This window comes from Drosophila elegans, unplaced genomic scaffold (assembly GCF_018152505.1).
Source record: "Drosophila elegans isolate 14027-0461.03 unplaced genomic scaffold, ASM1815250v1 contig_814, whole genome shotgun sequence".
Classification (NCBI taxonomy): Eukaryota; Metazoa; Arthropoda; class Insecta; order Diptera; family Drosophilidae; genus Drosophila; species Drosophila elegans.
The window spans coordinates 1,768,790-1,788,256 of NW_024546167.1; the positions used below are offsets into that span (position 1 = coordinate 1,768,790).

General features: G+C 36.4%; 3 protein-coding genes across 3 annotated transcripts; 2 read left to right on the forward strand and 1 right to left on the reverse strand.

Moving 5' to 3' along the window:
* The first annotated feature begins 1,827 nt into the window (after nt 1-1,827).
* LOC108141675 lies at nt 1,828-2,605 on the forward strand. Its single transcript, XM_017265150.2, has 3 exons — nt 1,828-1,951; nt 2,012-2,197; nt 2,266-2,605. Exons 1-3 carry the CDS (start codon nt 1,894-1,896, stop codon nt 2,472-2,474), a joined length of 453 nt encoding a protein of 150 aa, XP_017120639.2. The 5' UTR covers nt 1,828-1,893; the 3' UTR covers nt 2,475-2,605.
* A 1,448-nt stretch (nt 2,606-4,053) lies between these two features.
* LOC108142140 lies at nt 4,054-4,852 on the forward strand. The gene is made up of 3 exons (XM_017265836.2): nt 4,054-4,195; nt 4,258-4,434; nt 4,500-4,852. The coding sequence occupies exons 1-3, from the start codon at nt 4,138-4,140 to the stop codon at nt 4,715-4,717; spliced, it is 453 nt and encodes a 150-aa protein (XP_017121325.1). The 5' UTR covers nt 4,054-4,137; the 3' UTR covers nt 4,718-4,852.
* A 13,356-nt stretch (nt 4,853-18,208) lies between these two features.
* Nucleotides 18,209-19,220, reverse strand: LOC108141742 (mitochondrial 2-oxodicarboxylate carrier). The gene has a single exon (XM_017265235.2). It carries the CDS (start codon nt 19,150-19,152, stop codon nt 18,250-18,252), a length of 903 nt encoding a protein of 300 aa, XP_017120724.1. The 5' UTR covers nt 19,153-19,220; the 3' UTR covers nt 18,209-18,249.
* Between the last annotated feature and the right edge of the window lie 247 nt (nt 19,221-19,467).

Genomic DNA, 19,467 nt, shown 5'->3' on the forward strand with positions numbered 1-19,467 from the left:
GTTTTCTTGTTTGCTTAAGAATGAATTTGCCTTGCTACTTATTAAAATTTGATTATTTATTGCACTACCATCTTGGCCTGGAGTTGTATGGAAATATATATTCGAAAGATTAAATACATCTGCTCTAGGGCCATTGCGACTTGTCTATGACTCAGTTAGGTGGCCTACGCGGCGTATGCTTGATCTGCCGGGATGCTGCCACAACTCGCTATCCCTGTGTGTTGGGGTGTGTTGGGGTGTGTTGGGGTTTTTTATGGAAATAATATTCTTGTCAGGATTAAAAAGGATACGTGACCGGAATACGAGTGCAATGTGCATGCGGAAATGTGGCCAGGACCTGCGAGAAGCGGCACAAAAAGGGCAGGAACAAAAAGCGGACGGAAAAGTAGACAAACAGGAGCCGCAACAGGACTAAAATGTATCTGTCAGACTCGTCGACTTTTGCTATCGTTGTCGCCTGTCGCATGTATCTGTATCTATGTTTGTGCTTGTATTTTTCTTGCCAGCTCTCAGCCACTTTGCTCCACCCTCCATCGCCATCATCATCATCATTTCGATGCTTATCCTTGCTTATTGTCCTGTCAGAAAAAGCCCGCTGCTCCTCGTTTTCTCGTGTTTTGTTTCGTTTTTAATTTTTAAGAAAGCATATTGTAATTCTGTTGTTTACCTGTTTGGACACTCGGATACACGTACTTTTTAAATCTCGACCGCAGGCGATCCCTTGTTTTTTTGCTTACCAGATTAGAGTGCTCTCGTCCTGCTCCTTGCCCGAATTCTCCTCAATGCACTCAGTCATTTGTCCTGTCATTTGTAATATTCCCCTACGCATCCTTGACAGCGGCTTAGCATTGTTGTTGTTTTAGCTGCTTAGCTATTCGAGGCATGTCCTGGGCAATGGCCACGATTGTGATGTATGCTTTTCAATTCCACCTACGGCAAGTCCCCTTCTAATTTTGTTTAAATTATTCCTCGGCTTAACCAAAAAACAAATGAAATAAATATATTTTTGTGGGGCTTGTTTGGGTTTATCTGCCGGCTAAGCTACGTGTCTTCTTGACACTATTTGTGTTTATTTTATTTATTGACAAGGACATTTTAATATTCGTTTGTATCAGTTTTTTATTTTTGATAAAATTCAAACTGTTAAATGTTTAAATTTTAATTCAAAACGCCATAGTTTCTTTATGAAGCACTAAGCTAAAGATATGAAAACAAGACCCCCGATTCATATCGAATCAAATTTTAAAACAACCCTTCGATAAGTGCTTAATTTTGTTGTCTTTTCTTAATTTTTTTTAAATCAGAAAGTTATACCTCAGACTCAAAGTATGTCACATTCATTGATTTTCTAAATAAAACTATAGTCCTGAAACAAATGGTATAATATTTAATAGTAATCCAAAAATTTTATAGGTATTCCGTTGTAAATTTATTCAGATATCAATTTTACGATATATTATATCTTTGATATCTACTGATATATTAGCTGATTACAATGATAATGTTTGACGTCGCTTTTACTATTTTTATTTCCATATTCTTATGAATTGTTTCAACCAATTGGCTATTCGCCCATTTATTAACGAATGTGGAAAATTTTATAAAAACAGCCATTGCGTTGTAATTTTATTGATTAGAAAATATCCACAACATATTTGAAGTACATTCCACCGTCAAAAGTCACAGTATTGAAGTGTAGTCAACACATCTGCTCGTGTGACTCAAAGTGAATTGAAGCATATTGATAACAGAACCTAATCTTTATAGATTAAGGCATAATATCCGCTTCTGTGGTGGTTCAATTTTTGAATACAAATGAGCAGCAATCGGCTGCATTTGAGTCAGTTTCGCTTCAGACAGCTTTGTGCAAAGTGGTGTATTTCCCCGATCGAAATGTGGAAGAAAGTGATCTTTTGTGTGGTTCTTGTGGCCTTTGTAGGCGTGCAGTTTGGTGAGAAAAAAGGATAAATTAAAAAAGAATTTCGATTAACAGAATGCTCTTAACTTTTAGCCAACTCGCTGACCTGCTCCAAATGTAGCACTCCCTCCGGATGCAAAAGTCCTTCGTCTGAGACCTGCTCGAATGCTACGGCCAATGTCAATAAGGCTCATTTGGAATCGTACCACAGTAATGTGCCCGCCGTCAATGGCAGTCTGAATTTCGCTTGTGCCAATCTCACATACTACCATGCAGCAAGTATGTATTTTAATCATTTTTATGCTTTAAAAGGCTTTATGTAATCGTTGTTTTTAACTTTCCTCCAGACAACTCTCACACTTCGGAGTTCCTGGGCTGCGTCTTCAATGAGACAAAAGTGTGCGATCTAACTTTAACTAACACCGCTTCTGGATGGAGCAAGAAGTGCTTCCAATGTGGCACCGATTATTGCAATCCTGCGGGAACTTTCAGCGGAAGTGGCTATACCATTGTGGGTTCGGTGATTGCCGTGCTTCTGGCCAAGGTCCTTAGCTAGACCCATATTCTGACTGGGGAGCAGTATTAAACTTAATTCCAATTGTATAATATTTATTTTCGATATGGCGAATTAAAATGAAATTTTATTAAAACACCAAAATAAAAGACTTTGTTTTAGAGTGAGAACAAGTTTAAGTTATATCAATTTGTTTTCAGAAAACTAGCTTGAAATGTACATGCAAATTGCAACCTCAGATAGTAACAAGATTTTTATATACAAGTAGCTTAAATGGAAAATATATAAGTCCAATCTATTATTTACTGATTTGCCAATTTTGTATATACAAAATTAAGACTTGAAATATTGCATACCCATTTAAGTCACTTGTTTATTAAAATTCTTATGTGATTCACAGTTCTTAACCCACATTTTTTCTGAAACTTTTATTGGACTAATTAATCGTTTTATGGGCTCACTTAAAATATTTATTAGCTTCCAGTTATGACTTCCTTTTTAAAAGGACAAGCTTTATATTTTTTGCAATTTTTTTTTAACATGAAAACAAAACTAACAATTGGATAAGTAGAAAAAAAATTTCGTAAATAAAGTGTCATTTTTATTTTTTAAGCCTCTTGGCTACTTATTTAATGAATTAGCTAAAAACTTCCCCTTTTTGATTGTTACCTATTTTTTTCAAGTGTTTTTTATTGCCATATAGGTGCGCATATTGATAAGGTTCGGAAAAAGATAAGAGTTATTAAGTGCGATTGTATGAGAGCGGCCTATCTCAGTCAGGTGTGAAATTGTCATGCTGTGAGTAAGATTTGAAATTGTGGGCTGGGTCCCAATAAGGTAACAATAAGTAAAGAGAGTGAAAACCAAAACTGCTGTCAAATCTTACAAACATGCTTGTAAGTGCAAAAGTTTTCATATTAAAGATTATTTTTCTGGAATTGTAAATTTAATTATATAAAATTAAATATATATAAATAAATAAATATAAATTTAAATACAAATAAATTTATCCAATTCCTAAGACCACCTTTTTATAAATCAAAGCACTCCTTTGGCTTTATTTACCATAGAAGTAATATGGATAACTTAAGTTTGAGGTCAACTCGTCAACTCCCAACCACCTAACGTATTCGTGGCGTGTACGGAATTGATCCGATAAAATGTAATAACTCTTTACTATGCGCAATTTAAGTCCAATAGAATTTACACAACACCATGTTTATAGAGGACACGCAACTTCGTCAAATCTAGGGGGAGCTCTTAATAGACCTCTTAATAAATAATGTTAAATGTGGGCCACCTTGGCTCCCCCGTGGGTCGCCTGAATTAACTTGTATAATTTTGGAGATAGAGCTTATTTAGAATATTAAGTCTGACGTTTTGATTTGTAAAAAAAAAACATATTTAATGCATAAAATGAAAACCAATATTTACTGCATCAATTGAATGAACACCTAAAGGGGAAACCCTTTCTGTTTCCCATTGAAACTTTTTTGATAAGCTTACTAGGCTATAAACGTTGCGATAAGCTATTCAACCAAAATACTAGTGCTTATCTGTCGAGAACAGAGAAGGTTCGAAAACCCAAGAGAATCGCCATATAAAGGAGTTCTCCAATTCCCAACAGAGTTTAGTTTTTAACGAAAAGTCGACTAGGAAAGTGGTAGTGCTTTGTCAATTGTGAAGAAAAAGAATATAACCAAAGATGAATGCGAAAGCTTTAATAGTCACTTTGTTCGTCGCCTTTGTCTGTGTGAAAATTGGTGAGTCATAAGGCTAGAAATATGGATTTAAACTTAAACTGATGATCTTTAACATTGAATAGCTGATTCCCTGGTGTGCTACACCTGTGTTACGCCAAAGGACTGCAAGAGTCCCCAGAAAGTAACTTGTAGCAATGATGCTGCCAACAAGACTAGTGACCAGTTGGAAACCTATCACACTGGAGTTAGGAAGCTAACCAGCAGCCGATTCGACTGTCTGGCTCTTCAGTACAAATTGAGTGAGTAGTTTGGATCACAGAAGAAATCAGGGTAGATACATACTAATATATCTTTGTCCCTCCAGATAACGAAGTGATCCATCAGCTCCATGGCTGCATTCACCCAAATGTTGGAGCCTGTAGTTTGAGCTTGAAGCCGGCTTATAGCCATTATAATAAGACCACGTGTGTAACCTGTTCCGGCGACAAGTGCAACAAGAATCCGGCGGGAAAAATGAGCAGCAGCACGATCACAATTGCGGCTAGCGTTTTGGGTCTCTTGCTGTTCAAGATTTATGCCTAGAGCACGACTATTAATATAGATGAGTTAAAAGCACCGAACGAAATTTCGTAATAAGTTATTTTTCCAATATCTTCTCTAATTTGTTATTGGCTTATCAGCATTGATTAGATTGAGTTCTTGGACTTTCCAACCGTACACGTTTTCTTAATATTTCACAAGGGTTTAATCAGCAGGTGATTAAAATTTATGATTATATTTGTGTAATTTTAGCTCAGTTCCAGATCTTTGATTGTTCAGTATAAAAAACGTTGATAAACCAATTGGTTTTACGAATGCAACTGGGGTGATAAGCACTTGAGTCATACCCCACGGTTATTGCTTAGTTATTGAATAACAATGTATTTTAAGAATGCATATATGTTAGATGCGATGGAGGGACAACTAGAAGTGGTCTCACCTACTTATCTATTGCCTATCCATTTCTGTACTTGATTTTTATACCCTTGCAGAGGGTATTATAATTTCAGTCAGAAGTTTGCAACGCAGTGAAGGAGACATCTCCGACCCTATAAAGTATATATATTCTTGATCAGCATCACTAGGCGAGTCGATCTAGCCATGTCCGTCTGTCCGTCCGTCTGTCCGTCCGTTTATATGCAAACTAGTCTCTCAGTTTTAAAGCTATCTGCATGAAACTTTCCCAAAAGTTGTCTTTCTATTGCAGGTAGTATATAAGTCGGAACGAGCCGGATCGGACGACTATAGCATATAGCTCCCATAGGAACAATCGGAAAAATAAATGAAAAAAAATTATAACTTTGCTGTTTTTTAATTTTTTGTTTAGTTCTTCGATATATAGCAATGGTTAAATATTTCAGAATTATGGTTTAAATTTCATCAAAATCGGACGACTATAGCATATAGCTCCCATAGGAACAATCGGAAAAATAAATGAAAATAAATTATAACTTCGCTGTTTTTTAATTTTTTGTTTAGTTCTTCGACATTTAGTAATGGTTAAATATTTCCGATTTACGGTTTAAATTTCATCAAAATCGGACGACTATAGCATATAGCTTCAATAGGAACAATCGGAGAAATAAATGAAAAAAAATTATAATTTTTCTGTTTTTTAATTTTTTGTTTAGTTCTTCGACATTTAGTAATGGTTAAATATTTCCAATTTACGGTTTAAGTTTCATCAAAGTCGGACGACTATATCATGTAGCTCCCATAGGAACAATAAAAATATATAAAAGACCTATCAAATAATTGAGCTGCAAATCATCATAGCTTCAATGTTTTTAAACATATACGCAAGTAAATTATAATTTTAATGTTTTCAAAAATGTTTAATTCTTGCAATAGCTGCAAGGGTATATGAACTTCGGCTTGCCGAAGTTTGCTTTCTTTCTTGTTATAAGTTGTATTCGATACCCAGTTGCAACGTGAGTTAAAGAGTGTAACAAACGGACTAAAGTCAGCGTTCTTATATAAAACAATTTAAATTCTTTAATTAATTAATTATTATTTTGATTTTTTCGTTAAAAGTATTAAAAAGATAATTTTTGAAAGTAAACTTTTTTTAATGTATTTTCAAACTTATTTTTTTACCACCAAATTCATTGTTTTTTAATACTTTACTGCTCCTTATTATATAAACGACTGAAATCAGAGACATGCTATAAAAAATTTCAAGTGAGAGAATTTTTATCATTTACTATTTGACTTAAATGCTGCCATTTTTTTTAAATTAATCCTCTTAACCAGTTTGAACAGATCTGTTAAAAAATTATACCTCTTCTTCGGTTAATTTAAATTATTCCTCATTTTTTTTGCCAATATGAAATGGTAAGCCCTGGCCCTCCATCTTCATAAAAATTCTCTTTGCTACACTAGCCATGTAGGGAACTCTCAGTCAAATTGGCTAACTATTCCAGAGAAAGCGGAGTTGAAATGAGTCGAGAAACATGAATAAATCTTTAATAGTGTTGCCCGGCTGGCTGGCTGGCTGCCGAAAAGGCAGCCTAACATTTTTGCTTGCCGAACATTATCCTTTGGGTCATTCGATGGTTGTTGTGGCTCGTCGGTTTGTTGGAGCTGCAGTCAGGCATTTAATTGATTGATTGTTGCTCGTCTATGTCTGCATCGATTTGGCCGTGTTCACACCGCCCTCTAACCCGCTGCCAAACCCCCCGTTTCGGACTCCCCCGTTCCGATGTTTCATAACCAGAACGGAAAGGGTCCCGAAGCATCCTGCACCGTTATCAAATCGACTTCCTGGCTATGTGTGGCCCACGTTGGTCCTGCTGCCAATTAGTGTTGGTGCGTCATCTGTGTACGCTGTGTATGCAGTGTGTGTGTGTATGTGGGTGTCCGTCATCAATTAATTTTTGTATTGTTGTTACTTTGTTTTTTGGATGGTTTTTTGCTGCACTCGATGGGTCGCGTATGGGGAATCCCAATCCCCCTGTTGACTGATTGGTTTCTTTTCGATTCAATTGTTTCATGTGTCCGTGGAATGGGAATGGATGTGTTTGCTAAACAATGTTATGGTTATGGCTTTGACATCTGGAGCGAGGTGTATGACCAGAGCGGAGGATTTCAGCTGGAGCATATTTTTCATATTACTACTGCGCCTAATGAGCCTACTTTAAGGATGAAATCGACCTGTATATCAAAAAATACTTTTCGATGATCCCAGGACACGATTTGGAGAATAAGGTGGTCCTTCAAAGCAGAATTTCTTAAAATTCTACCATTCACTAAAAACCAATAAATGGCCTGAGTTCACAGAGTTTCTAATGTAATTATTGGTATTGGCATATGCGATGCGTAATAATAATTTATTGGTAACTGAAATTAAAAAACCAACGTTTTATTAAGACCTGGCATCCATTTTATATAAAACTAACAAAATAGCACAAAATCTCAAAATTTGTTTTAATTAAGTTTGGAAAAATTAATATATTCAAGAGAAATGTTTGGCATTTTGTTATAAAAACCAAATTTAAAAAATGTATCGAATGATCCACTCAACACACTGTTAAACACTTTATCTTTGACAAGGACCAAATTGCTTCCACAAAAATCAAAGCACACCCCTTAACATTTAGAATTCCCCATTTCTCTTGCAGCCCACCCTCAGTTCGAAAACTTGTGCGGAACTCGCAGAAACTAAATTAAGTTTAAGTTCAACTACAATATGTACATTTGATTTATGCATTGAGAGACCATATACTGAACAACCTTCTCGCAGCCCCAGAAATTCGCTGCTACGAAAACGTAGACGGGAACCCTCTGATAACTAAGCCAAACCTATTCAACTTTCACGTTCGCATTGTTTGCACAAGCACGAAAAGTTATTAAGATGCATAGACGTGATTTTGCATGTTTTAAAAAAAGAATACATAATGCCACAGATGAAGCGGGGAGTGGAGAAAAGGACGCTATTAAGAGAGGGAGCCTGAGATCTTGAATTGCACTTTAAGTACTTTTAATTTACTAAACAAATTTCCATTCTTCCTGACGACCGAAAATGTTGCATTGGAGAGGCCAAAAGAGGCCCGAAACTTGACTCCACCCACAAAGGCAAACTCATTGACATGCCTTAGACAGGAATTGAATTAAAAGTTTCCGCTTTTTTCGCGGAAATAGAATAACGAGAAGTTTCATTGTTTGGCTTTTCACAAAAAAGTTTGCCGCATTTAAATTGATTTGTAATTCGCGGTTAATTTGGTTTTTTTTTTAACTCTCTTTTCTTTGGTCACTTTTATTAAATTTCACATTGTTAGTTTTCGTTCCTTTTTTACGTTTTTATTATTATTGTAATTTGACACGGAATGCCTGACAGTTATTTCAATTGCCCTTTGTATAAAGCCTTACCGTGAATAAATGTGTGAATTAAATATGAATTAAAATTTTAAATTGTCGCAAAATGCCGCAGACATTATGGCTCGATGCTTTGTGAATTTTTGGAATGCAAATCAAAGAAAAGCAATTTGAATAATGATGCTGAAATCAGAATTAAATAGAAAATTTGACGTGCTGATATTAAAGACCAAATAAACAATTCAATATTCTGCATAAATTTAAAACAGCATTCTGTTCTATTCTTCATTTAATAAATACATAAACACAAACATATATGAATTATTCAAAGTTCATATTAATTTTCAATGCAAATGTTTCAAAATATAATTCAAATTCTTCTTCATTTGCATAAATAGTTAGGTTAAGCTTGATTAAATTGTTTCAAAGTGTTTCATAATTTTGATTGAATTCAATACCAATTTTCGTACTCAAAACATGGAAAATAAGTACATTATGATAAAAGAGAATATATTTTATTGATACGCTGGAAGTACGAATAATTTTAAAAATAGTTTTAAGAGAAAGTGTTTCCAAAAATCAGCATAAGGACATAACAGAGTGCCAAATCATAAACCTGCTCATTTTAATATGAACCAAATAAATCAGAAGCAAACAAAAATGTACACACCCGTTTGCTGTTTTTCGAATTGTTTATATAAATATGTCAACCGTACAAATGTACAGAATTCATAATTTATGAGACGCAGCCAAAGTGTAAACCCCAAAAATTTGTAAATGAAAAGTGAAAATCCCAACGAAGAAATGAGGGGAAATCTGATTTAATGTAACTTGAGATTCCTTGGCCATAAATTGGTTGAAAGTAATTATTGTAATATTTGCCTAAAACGTTTATCTCATTGTCACAAAATTCAGCATAACGAGCGGAGAAAAGGGTCGGATTTTCGGTTTTGTCAAGAGATTAGTAAATGCCTTTAGTAGCCGGCTACCAATGTAATTTGTGCTCGACTTTGCTTTCGGTTTCGGTTTTGGTTGAAATTTGTTTGTAAGTAATTAAAAAGATATTTGGCTTATTTGCTGGTGATTTGGTGTCGACCCAACAACTTTATTATGATGGTAATGATGATGTGTAGAGGAAGGCAAGTTCGGCTAATGATTTTCAAACTTAGGCTTGGTGAAATGGGTTATACAGTGAAATAAATCGTTTTATTCATTTTAATTTATCAACAATTTCTAACAACATAAAAACTAGACAATTTTATAGTTTTTGAAGAGATCTTAAATTTATACCTTACATATTGAATATCCAATTGAATTAATCCAGTGCTAAGAAATTTTTAATTTTATTTATAATTTTGATAAAAAAATTTTTTAAATTAACAAAACATTGGACTATATAAATACTAGACAATTTTATAAATTGTTAAAGGTGTATTTATTTTAGCTTCACTTATGCAATTAATAACTTGTGTTGATAATAAATAATTTCCTTCAATTTGTATTTCTATCTAATAATCCTTCATATTTTAATATTTTTCAGCTGCGAGCATAATATTTAGTTCATAAGTTTTACTGTACTAAATACAGGGCCATTTCTCACCCAGCTCGTATTCCATTCCACGTTGCACAACTTGCAGAATTTATGCATGACAGCAGCAGGACTTAATCCTTACCGAGGCGCCAACGTGATCTGTCGGATGCTGGATGAAAGTGCAAGAGATTTTGTAGTGACTGGGAATTGGGTGTGTCGTGTTTGTTATTAGGAAACAATCGCTGAAGCAAAACAAGTCTTTCCCTGCTTATATTATTATTCACACGAAAATCTGAAACGGTAAACAAAAACAGTGAGCAACAGAGTTTAATTTTAACGAGCACTTCGTTGCATTTAAATCGAATTGAAAATCTGTTTAAGGCCATCCAAAATCTCCACTCTACCAGAAAATCAATCGTTATTTGCACCGTGAAAAGTGACACTTCATAAAGTTATTGTTTTTTCTTCAGCTGCATTTAAGCATATTAAAAGTGAAATGCAGGAAAAATTAAAATATTAAGATAGACCGAGAGGTAAAAAACTCCTTTTATTGGCGGCGACAATGAAAAATCGCTGCCGCATATGTTCGACAAAAACCTGACATTATTGACTGTTAATATCCTGGAAAACATCAAGAGGATTTTGTTGGTTAAAGGTGAAGTTTGGTTACGCTAGCTTTTATGCGAACGCAAAAATTTTATACCTTGTCAAAGGTTCTTTAAAAACATTTCTGTTACACTTATTAATACTATAGTTAATAATATTGTGTAGGCGTAATAATAAATAATCAAATGTTGTTACAAAAAAGTCCTAAAATACTGCAAAATATTTTAATCCTTATAATGCTACTTTTAATTGTAAATATGAAATAAGCTTAATAAAGAAGATTACTTCGATGAAAATGGTCTGCTCTCTCAATCGAACATATTTAATCAATTTGTATCTTCCTTTTTAATTTGCCATGATACCCCGTTTCCATAGGGCATATATAAATCGATCTGGGTGCAACATTTCAATAACTGAAACGCCAATTAAAATTGTACAATGGCTTCTCGGTCAGGCAGTGACTCCAAACAAAAAAACCAAAAAGTGGTGGGGCGGTGGGAGGGAAAAATAACACTGGACGAATGTCAGTTAAACGAACAAACAGCAAAAAACAAACACAAGCAGACATCTGCATTGGCCATGGTTGACACACAGCCACATTCGCACACACTCACTCACCCACGTGCATATATATCTATATGAATATGTGAGGGCAGTCAGGAAGTACTCACACACACACGTACGGGCTCTCATATCCTCCAACCTGGCATATATCCTGTACCGCGCCGTTACGCGCCTGATAATTGGTATTGTTTGCCTGAACGCGTGTCCACTCTCCGGGAATGGCCAGAGTTGCCACCCACACCCTGCATTCAGACACCGAAAATGCAAAATGGAAACCAAAGCCAGGGAAATGCAAGCCAGAAAAACAGAGGAGGTCGATGGGCAACCGGAGAATGCATAAACAAGCAACTAGCGACTATTAATTTTCAATTATAAAGATGCGTCGGGGTAAATCCCCTCGCACGAGGTACAGTTGTGCTCGGAAACGGGGAGCTGAGAAGTCAACAGCAAGCCGGAAGTGGGGGTCAGTGGTCTGTCACTTTCGCTTTCGGTGACAGCTGTCACAATATTTGTCAGAAAACGTTGACAGAACTGCCACGATATGGGTCAGCAATGGGCAGCAGATGGAAAAGGATATGGCTTGAGTGTGTGTAAAGGGTTGTAAATCCCGGCTTGCTTTAACGCTGCGGCCAAATGTGCAATGAAAAATGAAAATAAAAAACTCCATTAATTGTGATGCATGGCATGCAGCAGCAGAAGATGAGTGTTTTTGGGTTTGCCATTAATTATTTTGCCGTGAATACGCCACATATTCAATTACCAATGGCCACACATCATTACCTTAACAGTGGCCATAACATTTGCCGATACCGCCCACAATAACAGTGGTTCGATCGAACCTGTTGTACTACTAACATGTTCGCAGCTGAGACCCAACTGTGTTCAGGCAACTTAACACTCTTTCAGTTCCTCGGCAACTGCTGTTGGAACTGCCAGGATTTCGCAAGGACAACGCTCCTCCGGATCTTGATATATCATTGACATAACGTGGCCCACGGGGCGTATGTGTAACGTGCATTTTTTTTTGTGTGCCTTATTTCCTTTCCAAATTAAATTGTGGCAATCTTTTTCACTGCACATATGCACCGTTACACAAAAACACACACACACATCCTTATTACATTTCCCCCGTCTGACAGACACACACACTTTCACATTTTATTTCATTAGCGCGTAAAATTCCTTTTAATTAATATATATAAAATTGTTGCCGTTGTTGGTCAGCAGTTGCTCCGTCTACTTGCGGTTCAATTTGTGGAACACAGACCCAGACACACGAGTCCCCCAAAAGTCCCTTTATCCTCCTCCGAAATTCGCCCGTAGAGCTCCCCGCATTTTATTTCATTTTTGCTTGAGCATAAAATGTTGAAAGCAGCCGCTGCACGTGCGCAGCATGTTTAATTATCTCCAAATGTGAATGGGTGGTTGGGTGGCCCTATATGTATGTGGATATGTGGTTGAGTAGGGCGACGGCGTCATGTGGTTGCGGCTCATGTGGTCAGTGTTTCAAGTCCAAGCTTAATGACCCGACTCGGATCTGGGTCTGTTTAGTTGCCATTAAATTACACATGAACTTGTTGGCTGCATTTCGAAATAGTGCAGAAAATTGTAAATGGAATTAAAAGTAGTAGGGGGCAATTTGATTAGGTCCATTTTAGGGTATGCAATTTAAAATTCCATATACGTGCTGACATAGCTTTTAAATTATTCAGCTTCCATTGCAAATGTTGCACTTTAAAGTTTTCCCTGACTTAAATCTTTAACTTCAATAATATATCCAGACCTGGGAGGAGTTTCATTTTCTAGTTCCCACTTTGCTGCATAATTTGCAAAACAAATTGAAAAACACTTGCCATGCATTGCTTATACTGCTGTATATTGTTCTTCTAGTTTGTTCACAGGAAAAATTTACATATCCCAGCAGTTGTGGTAACGAAAAATTTGACTAACTTAACAAGAACTTGATATGATGGTTTACTTTGCTTTTGTTTTCAAGAGATTGTTTTGTGTCGACTTTAAGTTGTTCATGGGGACTTAGAATTAATTTTATTGCTCAAGTAGATTAAGTTTATAAGAGAGAGAAGCTTTTTTTTTTAACTGAAAGTATGTAAAATTGTCAAAAAGTTTCTTTTTATTTATAAAAAATTAAAAAAAAAAATTAACAAGTGAATTTAAATAATTTATGTATGCAGAACATAAATTTTACTTTGGGTCAGTTTTTCACTCAAATTCATTAAACTTTAAATTATTGCAGGCTATAAATTACTTAATTTTTTTTTAATTTATTTCATCATTTCAATTTAAGACTTAAAGTTATAGTTATTTTTATATTTAAAATTTAATATTTGTATTTCAAACATCATTTAATTTAAAGTGCTTGCCGACTTACATCGTTACTTTAATTGTATTTTTTTTTTGAGACTTTTAGAACCTAAAAATTGGTATGCAGCGGTGCCCTCCTAGCGTCTAAAGAGTCGTTTCTCCATGCCGTTGTTTTTTCTCCATGTTCGTTTTTTTTTTTGACCAACAATATTAATATGAATGACTGTCATGCCTTGGTGTTTGTGTTGGTGTTGGTGGTCCTGCTTGTGTGCGTATAATTATATGGATGTGTGTGTGTGCAACGGAACGTTAAATGTGCACGTGACAAGCGTGTAATGAGGAAGTCTTCAGTCTTCGCTCGTCTAGGATGCTAGCCATAGCCAGCCAATATATAGTCGGGATGTGTACTATATATGGGGCGATGTCGTGCCATGTTACGCATATATCCGACTCTACATATATTTCAATCATTTTAAGTGTGTTTGTGTTACAACGTCAGCAGGACAGTGATGCCACCACAGGATTGCCCCTATTTTCTCCGGCTCTTTGCCAGAGTCTTGAAGTCCGGAGTCCGGAGTCCAGAAGCCCTGTGTCCCCGTATCGTTGTCGACTGAAAATTGGACAATGATTTATGAGGCGTTAAGTCAAACTTCATATTAATTTCATTTCGTTTTCAACCAGCCCTCTGCCTCTTTCCTCTGGCTGCTTTAAAGTTGAAAATGAGCGCACATGAGACACGTAAAATGCGAAAATAAAAGCCAGTCAAGAAGGATAAAATCCTTCTGAGCAGTCCTACTATCGACTCCTCAGACGGATTTTATACGAAATACGGTAACCGGAAAACGTGTTATGAATTTATGGAATGTGGTAGTTCAAGAAAACATCGAATAATAAACCTTCTATCAATACAAAATATTTATATTTTTTTAACTAATCAAAAATTGTTTTTTTAATATATAATTTATTAATAATTTAATTAATAAAATTGTTTAGAACTGGCAATAATAAATCGTAAATTTTATTCTTTGGGGCTTATTGTTGAAAAACTATTTAACATCCTGATTTAAAGCTTCTTTACAAGAACAATTTATTTATGTCTATATTTGTTTAACTTTTGCTTTGTTGACAAACTTATGTATTTAAAATTAATTTAATAATTTTTTTTATAAGCTTTGGATAGATTTTTGATTAACTGATTAAACAATTTCACTATGCCACTAAAACATATTTTATTTTTATCAAAAACAATTATCAGTGTTGATTTTGTTGCTTTTTTGTCTTTAAAATAATCATTAGTTAACAAAAAAAAAAAATAGCGTAACTTTGTGATTTTTAAAAACAAAACTTCTAATGGTTACGGTTCCTAATATAAATAGATGTAAGTGTGTTAATCAAAAAGGTAATTTTTTTAAGGTATTTACTCTTTAAGTGAAACTTACAAAAGAGTCAACATAATTATTTTAAATATTTACCATATAAGTCAAACTTACAGAATAAATCAATTTAATCCTAAATACTGTTCTTGTGAGTGCACATTGGGGAGATCCTAATTAAATCATAAACGAAATCCATAAAAGAGTATATGCATTTAGTCGTCCTTTTATCTTCCAGACTAACACCTCTAAGGAGGCACACAGACGCACGTTTAGACATTTGAAATTTCGTTGGGCGTGTTGGGGGGTCTTGCTGGCCTTTTTCCCTCGAGCATAATCATATTTTCTACCAACAATTGTATAACATGTGTAATTTGAGCATTTCATTCGTTCAGTCATACATTTATTCGCTCGCACACGAGCACCGACAAAGGCACAAATATGTGGCCATAGCCACGCACACTCGACTGCCTGCTGTGTGAGTGAGCTGGGCTGTGAAAATAACTTGTGGCATGCTTTGAGGCGTTTGTGTGGGAAGCCAGAACTTTGAACACTCCTCTGCCCCACAACACAGCCACACAGCCACACAGTCGCAACCTCAGCCTCCCTTTTGGCCCCACAATTTGGCATTCTCCAGTGGTTTTTGCCTTTTGCATGGTTTTGGCCCTGCCCCGCGTGCCATGTCTCTGGTTATTGGCCAGTGAAGCGTTAACCATGGTCAATAAAAAATTTATTTAGACAACCACAACGGCAACACAAATTTGTACAGTTTCGTGATAAAAAATATTATCCTCAGTTGGTAAATTTTTTGGCAGGCAGTCAGGCCGCACACAATTCAGCAACACAAAAAATACTTGTAAATTTCTACTTCTCTCTGGCTTCTGATGGTGTTGAGTGTTGGCATTTGATTTATTTGGGCCGTTTGAATATTTCAAATAATTCATATTTTATTGACTAGACACGACCACTGGTGGCGGAGTGAGCAGAGGAGCACAGTTGCCAACTCTCTGACCAGAGCAATTAAATTGTATTGTGCACTTCTGTGCTAATTCAATATGATTTTTCAAAGCGAAATTTTGTTTAGCAATTGATCGAGAAAATAAGTGAAATAGTTTATGTCTGCCTCACTGGTCAAATTTTTAGCGCTTATATTTAATGGACTCATTAGAGACATAATCAAATCAGTCAGTTGTTCCGTAAATAAGCAGACTATAAATTTCAAATTTTGCCATGGCTCACTCAATTAGTGAAGCATTTATTAAAACGAGTATTTTAATTTGGTCAACATTCTGTTCTTGGTTCTGTTTGCAATAAATTTAAACCGGTCGACAAATTGCCAACAAGCAAGAAACACTTGGAGCTGGCAAACAATTAAACAAACTGAGAAGCAAACAGCAAACAACAAGAGGACAAAACAATAAATGAGTTTTGGCTTGCATTTTCTTGCCAACCAAATGTCTCCAGGGTCAATTTCAAATGCATTTACATAGGCGAACACACACACCCACACCCACACCCACACTCACACACTGGAGCAAACACACAGATACTCGAAACATAGATTAGTGTAATTACTATACCATGGAAAATGACGTCGACATGAACATGGCAAATGGCTCAAGGGCATTTCTACTCCATTGGGGACGAAATCGATTGGGTTGGGGCTTTTTGGGGGGGCGGAATTAGGTTTGGACTGCACATATCGGAAATTCTGCTTTTGATTTCATTTCATTACGCATTTGCAATTTCAACTATGAATAATTGAAATTGTGCACTGCATACTTTAAGGCCCAAATTGCCATTACAATTGAACATTTGTGCTGTTGTTGCAATTGCAATTGCAATTGCAGTCGCAGTTACGGTTGATGTTTTTGACTAATTCAGCCGAAATATGCTTATTACGCATTAAAACTAATTAAGCATGAAACTCTATTTGACAACCTCCCCCTTTAGAAGGGAAAAGTCCGGGGCCAGCTTGTTGGGATTGAAAATTTGATTGATGGCAACAAATGTTGATTTGCAGTTGGCCAAATTGGCCAAGCATTCAACTTTGATTTATACGATTTAAGTGGCTCAATTGGGTCTTAATGTTAGATATGAATACCCCACTGGGTGAGATACTTTTGCTCTGCTTGGCAGCTTCCAATTATCTCACCGTAACGACTCTTAATTGCCATTCCTTTCGTCCTGCAGGACCCTTCAATTACCACGCAATTAGGTGCGAGTGTCAAGTGGAATGAAGCCAAAAAAAAGGGAAAAACTATGGGAAATAGGGAAACGAAGTCAGTAGCTCACTTAGAGGCGTCCAAGCAAGCACTTGCAACACTAGGCATAAATTAATTATAAATCGCCCTGTAAGTTCACCGTGTAATTGTAATTGTTGTTATGGCTGGCTTACAATTGTCGGTCTTGTTGATGCCGTTTCAGTTGCTGTTTTCGGTGTTTCTGCTCTTGTCGTGCTAAACAATTAAGTGTAAAGTGTGAAACATGCGGAGTTGCGGTCTGCGGTCATGTATCTCTGTGTGTGTGTGTGTGTCTGTATGTGTGTGTTTGTGGGGAAACCCCGAAACGGAAACGGAAGTCGAAGCTGAAACAAAAACACAAATGGCAATTTGGGTCTCGAAGATAAATTAATATTGTTTGGGTGACCATAATCAGCAGGGAGGTAAACAGATTTCGACTTGATGGTTTGAGGTTTTTGAGTAATTAGCGAGGAAAAACTGTACAGAGTTATTGAGCCATCACGTATTGCGACACTTAATTATATCGATTATCTAATTACAGTTTAATTTCAAATATATTAATGGCTTTAACTAGTGCTCTCGATTGAAGTATTAATTGGAGTTTTGTCAATTGAGATTTCAATAGAGAGGATATGATATGATGTAGACATTCTTTAATATATACTATAATTGATTTATGATAAGCAGTTGCGTAAAGGTACATATTCTTTATTGGTAGTGTTTTGTGGATTATTTTTATAAGGATCCGTCGAATAATTAAATTTCCATCTACATCATTGGTGTAGTCCCCATTATTAGTAGAAATATTGAAACAATAATAATAATAATCACAATAAGTAAATTTTCTTAGTAAAAAAAATACAACAGCTTTTAGCCTACAATTGAGAACAGTAGTTAAAAGTTCTATATTAAAGTAGTATATACTCTTTATATAAAGGTTTCAAATTAGTAGTTTTAAGGAATTCATATAAATAATCGTAGGACACCAGCATCATGTATGTTACTTTTTATGTGCACCAAGTGTGGACTTAAAAATCATTAATTTTATAGCCTACAAAACAAACAATTATTAAGTAATGAGTCAGATATGAAAGTCGAGTATATTCTTTATAAATATAAATGTTAAAAATCTGTAGTTTTAAGGAATTCATATATATATTCGTAGGACACTAGCAGCATAGCTCCACCCGGAACGACCTTCATTAGCATGGAGGACAGACCCTTGAACAGGGCGCGAAAGCCCTCCTCCCTGTAGGTGGTTCTAATCGTCGCGATGGCCCACCTATACTTGACCTCGCCCTTCACCGGCTGGGGTCCTTGAATCCGGCACTTGGCCATGTCCAAAGTGAAGCTCATCACGCCAGCTAGGCAGCTGGCGAATCCGGCGATTGTGACCTTTTGAAGGAGCTCAGAGCGGGAATTCTGCGAGATGGGAACCCAGTCTTTGATCGCGTTGTAGAAGCCAAAGAAGCCAAAGTGGAAGACAGCATTACGAGCCATTAGGGCTGTAATCCCTCGATATAGTCCTTCCAACCCCCAGCCATCGTGCTTGATGATGCTCCTGACCACCGACAATGTTGACAGGCGCTCCAAGCGGTTGGCCTGCTGTATGATCTTGACCACCTCGAAGGGGTTAACGACGAAGGACTCCAGAGTTCCGGCCAGTGTGCCGGCCATGGCATGGGTCAAGGGAGTGGGCTGTGGGGCACCAAAATAAAAGTACGGCTTGAACACCTCGTACATCATAAACTTGGCGCCCCTCTTTGGGGTTTCAACGCAAACCGGCGGCACAATGCCCTTCCAAAAGGCAGTCAGCCCCTCTTGGCGGTAAATAATGGCCATGGCGTGCAGAGGTCCCCGGTACAGCACCTCGCCCCTAACGGAACGTGGGCCCTGCAACTGCAATCGCGACCTCACCACATCGAGGGGATGGAAACAGACCACCTCCAGGAAGCCGGACAAACCGCCAGCCACAAATTGGTAGTGCGTTTCTGGCCTGGCCGACGCCTCACAAAAGATCGGCATTCGGACGACGACGACAAATTTTGAATTTGGTCTGGAATCATCTTGTCCATATAAAAGTAATCCAGCGTTTTTGACAGTGATTTAAAAGCCAACTAGAAATTTAAGTTTGCTTAAAGTAAGCTTAGCTTATTTAATCATAAACTAACATAAATTTAAGGCCCTTAATAAGTATTAATATTAAAACATGTTAAAACAAATTGGTGTCTTAGTCGCATGATAATTACTCCAACTAACAATGTACTCAACATGTTCCTTCTTTTGTTTGGTAGAACTTATTACTTTCACCTTAAATAGTTTATAACAAATTTACAAACA

Excerpts from the sequence above, each read along its gene's own strand:
- LOC108141675 (XM_017265150.2), top strand. The coding sequence starts at position 1,894 with ATGTGGAAGAAAGTGATCTTTTGTGTGGTTCTTGTGGCCTTTGTAGGC. Across the intron at positions 1,952-2,011 it reads CTTTGTAGGCGTGCAGTTTG|CCAACTCGCTGACCTGCTCC; the intron begins GTGAGAAAAAAG and ends CTTAACTTTTAG. Across the intron at positions 2,198-2,265 it reads CACATACTACCATGCAGCAA|ACAACTCTCACACTTCGGAG; the intron begins GTATGTATTTTA and ends ACTTTCCTCCAG.
- LOC108142140 (XM_017265836.2), top strand. The coding sequence starts at position 4,138 with ATGAATGCGAAAGCTTTAATAGTCACTTTGTTCGTCGCCTTTGTCTGT. Across the intron at positions 4,196-4,257 it reads CTTTGTCTGTGTGAAAATTG|CTGATTCCCTGGTGTGCTAC; the intron begins GTGAGTCATAAG and ends AACATTGAATAG. Across the intron at positions 4,435-4,499 it reads GGCTCTTCAGTACAAATTGA|ATAACGAAGTGATCCATCAG; the intron begins GTGAGTAGTTTG and ends TTGTCCCTCCAG.
- LOC108141742 (XM_017265235.2), bottom strand. The coding sequence starts at position 19,152 with ATGCCGATCTTTTGTGAGGCGTCGGCCAGGCCAGAAACGCACTACCAA.